The 7698-nt window shown below is 40.4% G+C and overlaps 1 protein-coding gene across 1 annotated transcript in view; it reads left to right on the top strand.

The window, feature by feature from the left end:
* Positions 1-3648, top strand: part of col4a3 (collagen, type IV, alpha 3) — a 70465-nt gene extending 66817 nt beyond the window's left edge. The window contains exons 48-51 of the mRNA XM_079514869.1: positions 894-1071; positions 1219-1333; positions 1971-2143; positions 3546-3648. Coding sequence (XP_079370995.1) covers positions 894-1071; positions 1219-1333; positions 1971-2143; positions 3546-3624 — 545 coding nt within the window. The 3' untranslated portion in view covers positions 3625-3648. The remainder of the gene's footprint in view (positions 1-893; positions 1072-1218; positions 1334-1970; positions 2144-3545) is intronic.
* Positions 3649-7698: the final 4050 nt, after the last annotated feature.

Here is a 7698-nt window from a genome sequence, read left to right as displayed (position 1 = left end):
CGACTAAATCAACCGTAGATTTAGTCGACTAAAATCCTATGATATTTAGTCGACTAAAACTAGACTAACACTAAGACATTCCATGTGACTAAAATGTGACTAAAACTAAATGAAAACTATTCAAGAGACTATGACTAAAACTAAAATCAAAATGTGCTGCCAAAAAGCATCCAACACAAATAATGGTCCACATTGAAACCATCTTTGTTCACGTCGTCATTTCGAGTATTTTCCTCCACCAGAAAACGTCCCCAAAGATCTTTTCTGTACCTTTTATATTTGTGCTATCTTTGCCTTCATTTAGTATTCCATATCTTATGATGATGCATAGCCTATGTTTGAGTTGTGTGCCCTAGATATCAAACCTGTTTTCAGTGAGTGCTATAGTTTATTCATTTTCATTCATCATTTTAGTTGTATGTAAAACTGTATATATACCTGTATACTGTAATGTAACTGTATATCAATATCTTTCAGGCTTAAATTGATGTTTTCAGTGTTATTGTGATGTCTTTCGGTGTTCTCTCTGTGTTAACCCATTTTGGGCGGGAACCCCTTTTGGTGTTTTAAACATTGTTATAATTTAGCTATTGAAAAATAGCAGATCTACAAGCTCATAGCGCACCACCGAGTAGCGCGCTATGAACTTGTAGGTCTGCTATTTTTGAAAAATCGTGAAAATATTTATTTCAGACAACTGGAGGATTTAGAAGAATTATTTTAAATTTCGACGTCAGGCCTAAATTAGTTAATGTGAGGGCTCTGTGTTCATGTAAGGTCACTATAGGTATTAGTGTGATGGCTCTGTGCTCAGAGCATGTCTCTCTGTGTTAATATGTCATGTCGTTCCATGTTAACGTGAAGGCTCTGCTAATGGGAGGTGTGTTTCTCAGGTTCGTTAGGGAGCTGTCTTGCTCGTTTCTCCACGATGCCCTTTCTCTTCTGTAACACTGACGACACATGCCGCTATGCCTCGCGAAACGACTACTCCTATTGGCTGTCCACCGACAAAGCAATGCCCAGTGACATGGCCCTGCTCTCCGGAGATTCACTCGAGGGATACGTCAGCAGGTAACGCACGCACGCACGCACGCACGCACGCACGCACGCACGCACGCACGCACGCACGCACGCACTCACGCACGCACACTGTGTTTTTTTTTCAGCTACAGGATTATACATGTTTGGTCAAACGTTTGTATGTTTATTCTCGCTCAGGTGTTCTGTATGTGAGACCAAAGCCAACGTCATCGCCGTCCACAGTCAGACATGTCAAATTCCACAATGTCCCAGTGGGTGGCGCTCTTTGTGGAAAGGATACTCCTTTGTCATGGTAAGTCTTCTCCATATACGTATGTCATATAGTCAGTTTCTAAATGCACAGAATCACATCGTAGTCAGTCTTCTACATATACAGTACGTATGTCATATAGTCAGTTTCTAAATGCACAGTATCACATCGTAGTCAGTCTTCTACATAGGATTTTAGGATCATTGAGGCCACATTTGTATCTGTACTGGACTATGGGGACATCATTTATCATCATTTATTTATCGTTTACCACTCAGCTCTCCACTGATTGGCTAGGCCTTCTGGCTCCTTTTGCCAACTCTGAGCTGGGAAAGGCTGCTTTCAGCATTGGTGCACCCAATTCTTAGAATATTTTGCAACAAGAATTTAAGCATCAATTGGCCAATTTAGGAACATACAGGTAATACAATTGTGCATTACTTGTACAGTATGTAACTGTTTTAACTGATTGCTGTCAACACGTAACCGTTTTCAGTTGTTAACTTATTGTTTTTCTTTGTTCTTGTTGTGGTTGTAGCATGGTTGTTTGTGCAATCTCTGCATCATTGTAAATGAGGGTCTCCCTCAATGATCTATCATAGAATTTAAATAAAGGTTGAATGAACATCAATAACAGTATCACGTGTGTGTGTGTGCGTGCGTCTGTGTGCGTGTGTAGCAAACTGGAGTTGGTTCCGAGGGTTCTGGTCAGCCTCTAGCGTCTCCTGGCTCCTGTCTGGAGCATTTCAGTCGTGTTCCGTTCATCGAGTGTCACGGCCGAGGAACCTGCAACTATTACTCTGACTCCTATTCCTATTGGTTGGCTGCCATAGACCCCAACAACATGTTCAGGTAAGCATGCACGCACGCACGCACACGCACACACGCACGCACGCACGCACGCACGCACGCACGCACACGCATGCACGCGCACACACGCACGCACACACACGCACGCACGCACACACACATACGATAGGGATAATCCATGATGAACTGTGTAATTACAATGTGGAAACTAATTGATAACCTGAAGGCTCGGACTTAATTTGTATGGCTATTTCATGGGCACTTGCCAACTATTAAAATGTATGAGCAGTGTATTAATTTAGAATTAAATCAAATCAAACCTTATTTCTATAGCACATTTACAACAGCCTAAGGCTGACCCAAAGTGCTGAACATGGTCAAAACAACAGAACAAAGCAATATAAAGCATCGATACGAAATAAACAAGAAACAAATAGGCAAGAAACATGAACGAGACAATAAAATAGAGCATACATTAGTACAGAACAAAATATCGGAAGACAAGACTGGTTATAAGACCATAATACTGTGTGGTTATCTGAAAATTCACACACCTTCCGAACAACCGCAACCCAGTATTTTCCACGGCAGGGTAGAGTATAGTGTTATATTGTGACGGCCAGCCTCCCTCAATCTTGGTCGGCTTTCTCCATGAGGGGAGGAATGTGACGGCCAGAGTCACAATTGACTCTTAATTGACTAATTGGATAATTAACAGGCCATCACCACTTAACGATGATTGACACCTGTTTCTAAAACATGCTCCAACTCGAGCTACTTAAATGATCAAAATAAAAACCAGGTAGAGAAAATGCAGAGAGAGTGCTGGACACTGTCTTTGAGAGCTGCTGCCAGCATGCAAACTGTTTCTCCCACACCGAGTGACACACCTGTGGCAACTTTATTGTAGGGAGATTGCCAGGTGTCAATCATCGTTAAGTGGTGATGGCCTGTTAATTATCCAATTAGTCAATTAAGAGTCAATTGTGACTCTGGCCGTCACATTCCTCCCCTCATGGAGAAAGCCGACCAAGATTGAGGGAGGCTGGCCGTCACAATATATACACACACCCTAAAACAGTAACATACAAAAGCGCATACATACATAGCATTGCTGTCGGGTGGAACCTTGTATGTCTAAAACCATTCCTGTTTTTATGTATTTTATATTTAAAAAACGGTGTCACGGTGATGTGAGCTTGTAGATCTGCTATTTTCACTGCTTTAAGTGTGACACTCTTGTATGATGAAGTAGGACATTATTTTATGAAAAAACATAAAAAGTTGAAATATGGACATACAAGGTTTCTGTCTGACGGTAACGACAGACCAAATAACAGTAAACTATAGTAAACTACATTAATAAATTAACATTAGTAAACTTTAACACTTACAAAATGATGAACATTAACCTCTATATGACATTATGTATCTCGCCCCACAGTAAGCCCCAACCCCAAACAGTTAAAGGAGACCACCCAGGAAACATCGTCAGCCGCTGTCGAGTCTGCATCAAAGAATAGTGTCCATGACGACTACTGTACATCTACTGTACATATACTGTACATCTACTGTACACCGGTAACATTCACTGGTAACCTTCACGACGACTTGACAACAACTACAACCTGTACTGTTAACCTTCACGACGACTTGACAACAACTACAACCTGTACTGGGAACCATATGACGACTACCTTGGCAGCAACATCAGCACATCAAAGTAACCATTACCAACGCCGTGTTCCCACGACTTTTGGAGCTGCATTTCCTCTGTCAGTCACCAGGGGCAGAATGCACCTGAACTGTATTAGACTACAACTCCCATAATCCACCAAATTTGTATTGGGTCCCAGCCACCCAGTTAGCACTGTAACAAATGTAGATGATGGAGTTACTATCATGACAATACAATACTGTGTGTGTGTGTGTGTGTGTGTGTGTGTGTGTGCGTGTGCGTGTGCGTGTGCGTGTGCGTGCGTGTGCGCGTGCGTGCGTCTGCATGTGGGCGTGCATGCGTGCGTGTGTATGTGTTTAACAAGCAGAGTCAGAGTTATGACATGTCAATATCCATACAGTGTTTAGCATTAGTAAACCTACTCTTACAATAGCTAAAACAGCTGGTAGTGGTGATATGTCATTTTGCACAGGTGTGTAACTCAGTGTACGTGGAATATGATAGCTATACCGGTTATTAGGGGTGGGTGAAATAAACCATACATTGCTGTATCGCGATATATCCTCTTGTGAAACATTATCGATATAGCGGCACAAAGTATAAATCATTTTAGTAAAAGCAAAAACACACTCTTTCAATTCCATCTCTCTCTTCGAATGATCCATAGGGTTGTAGCAAGGACTGTCTAAAGAGGACGAGACGCGAAGACCGTACGGGCGACGCCATGTTGCTTATGGTGCTCCATGGAAGGAAAGAAACATGCGCAATGGGCTATATGCAGCCAACACTTCCACGTTCAGCTTCCTTGGTCTCAACTGCGCATGTTTCTTTCCTTCCATGGAGCACTATAAGCAACATGGCGTCGCCCGTACGGTCTGCGTGTCTCGTCCTCTTTAGACAGTCCTTGGGTTGTAGTTAGCAGGTTTTGTAGAGTGTAAATACTAATGAAGGGGCAGAGACCTCAGCATTCAAGTTGAAAGGTTAGGCACATGCTCTCGTCTTGTAAAGTGAAATATGGTTTCAGTGGAATCTGATTTGATACAATGCGAGGCAACAGCTACAATTATAGTAGCCTATAGTGTTTCTATAATATAGACTACAGTAGCCTGTAGCATTCCTATATTATTAGTATACTATAGTAGCCCTTAATGTCTGGGTAAGGGTTGTGTACACTTTTGAGCCTAAAGGGAGCCCTGTTGAATTTCATCAGGAAGGAACAGAGTAGCACAGCTGTCGCTATCATAGATATATAAAGCTAGATGACTCGCCCGCGCTGCTGCCCACTGGAGAGCAACGTGGTTACGTGGCGCCCATCTTACCTCGGGGCAGCATAACATCTATGGGGCATGTACTTTTAAATAACCATGACTTTCTCAATTTACAACCGATTTTCAAATGGTTTGGTTCGTTGCTGCCATAGAACATACTGTACTGTATCCCCGAGGCAAGATGGCCGCCGGGTGAACTACGTCAGAGACTCCGCCTTGAGCCATCTAGCCTTTATATATGTCTATGGTCGCTATGATCAAACCTGGACAAAAATGTATGCATCGGCAGTCACCTAATGAATATGAGACTTTAACAGCGTAGTTTGTCTAACTTTATCATGGTGCCAGCTAGATTCACCAAACCATTGGTACATACATACCGTATTGAAATCACTTGTAATCACTGAACTATCCATTCAAACACAGCTGCCACAGATCCTACAATACAGAAAATAAAAGAGGTTTTACACATAGCTGCTCATCCTGATAATCTTGAGCCATTGGGCTATATCTTGTTATCTCTACTTAACTTATTTGCCTTTGTTTTTTACTATTTTTAAAAACCTTTTAAAATAGTTGAAATAGCCAATCTCCAAGCTCAACAATGAACGTGTCGATGTAGATAGGCTAGTTGAACTATTTGTGTTCAACTAGCTGTTTCTACAAAATAGTAAAAAATGGCAAACAAGTTTACGGAAAAAGGGGTAAGGGTTGGTGCAATATACTCTTAGGGCTCCATTTTCGTTACCGCTAAACCCCTTATCCCTAAACTTTTTTTACTATTTTGAAAAACATTTTTGAATAGTTCAACTAGCCAATCTACATTGACACGTTGTGAGCTTGTAGACTGGCCATTTTAACTATTCAAAAATGTTTTGCAAAATAGTAAAAAAAGGCAAAGAAGTTTAGGGATAAGGGGTTTAGCGGTGACGAAAATGGAGCCCTTAATCTTATTGTGCATGTGTCAAACGCCAGGCCAGGCCATTGTGATATCTTTAGATATAGTATGCTTTGCACAAATCCAGGAAGTATCATAATATCACATGCCCTTCAACCTCAGCCTCTCAAAAATAATAGTCATGTCAAATGTCGTTGCTTATAGCCTTTGAAAAAAGATGATTCATGCATTCTTATTTATTTATTGTATTTTCAGTTTTTTGCTGAAATGATCGTACGTCAATTGCATCACAGCCTCTATGTCAATACAATACAATGACATGTGTCTTGTCATATACGGTAGCACATTTCACATGACCTTTACTTTGACATGGCCAGGTAACGAGATCTTCAAGCTAACACACCCTATACTTTCGAATAAGATTAACGGCTCTTCTTTTTGTCAAGCAACACCATTGTGTGATAGAGAAATTGAGCTTAAGTGAGCAACACAGTCAGACTTCTGCTTTGATTTGTTGTTGCAAATAGTACAGTATGGTCCTATTGTAATATTGACGCAACATAAAACTCCAAAGATGTGTAGCACACAATTTATTTTAGGTATTATAGATCAATGATTTTTGCAAATTGCAAATATTGCAAACAAGAGAGTTATCCAAACCATTACATTACTCAAAGTGAGGCTTGCAAGTAAATAGGATGTGGAGGTATTGATACACATTTGTATCTAGTAGCAACTGTGTATAAGGTCTGGTTTTGTCAATGGAACATGACAGGTGACTAGAAGTCAACGGTAGGATCATGTAGGTGAAGATTGTTATTGTTGTTAAAGGAATGTGTCTGGCAGCAGACAAACAAAGGGTATATCTTTGTGTAATAAGTGTGATCATGTAACACAAATGATGGACAATAAAGGACGAGTTAACTGGTCGTCCTGGAAGGTTCCTCTGAATAGACACTGTTATTCAAATTATTGCTACAGTCTTTATAATTGTTCTTTTAAGTATTTATTATCTATGTAGTGGGTCGCAGTCGCACTACTAGTATTGTCTGGTTTGGTTGTATAAGTAACGTTTAGTTTTACAAAGCTCTACAATTCTAGCACGCCATGCTTTGTTTTAACCCTGACTGGAAATAAGAATTCAAGCATTAATTAACTCTCATCTACTATGTATTCTCAAGACAAAGTTAGCCTGAGGTGGGTTACATATACTGTACTGTAGCTTTGTGGAGATGTGACACTGTGTTGCATTATGGTTTAATTTTGAGACTGTTTGTTTTAAAACAATATAGAGCACGTCTGCTTGGCTCATAATTCACCTGTCGCTGTGGTAACCGCTGTTTATTGTCTGTATGTCTGTCTGTCTGTCTGTCTGTCTGTCTGTCTGTCTGTCTGTCTGTCTGTCTGATTACTCTACAGCTTGCAAACTGTGCCTTCTAACATTATTTTACATTCTTTATACAAAAATAGTTGGTTTGGTTTGTTGTGACAAATGTTTTTTTTATTAAGTTCAAATGTTTCACTGCTGATTAATAAAATATATTTCTGTGTCCCCCACACTTACACAATGTAAAAACTTGTTAAGTTTGTCTTTGTTAAACAAAATGAAGTGTTCTGAAGATACTGTATTAGACTATCAGATACTGTATTAGATCACAGAGGTTCCCAAACCTTGTAGCTCCAAACCACAAAGACAAAATGTACGTCTCACCGCGACCCAACCTATTGAAAATAGCTGATCTAGAACAATATA

This window comes from Electrona antarctica (genome assembly GCF_951216825.1).
Source record: "Electrona antarctica genome assembly, chromosome: 11".
In the NCBI taxonomy this organism is placed as follows: domain Eukaryota; kingdom Metazoa; phylum Chordata; class Actinopteri; order Myctophiformes; family Myctophidae; genus Electrona; species Electrona antarctica.
The sequence above is the reverse complement of the archived record's forward strand: the minus strand, read 5'-3'. Positions and strand labels throughout refer to the sequence as shown.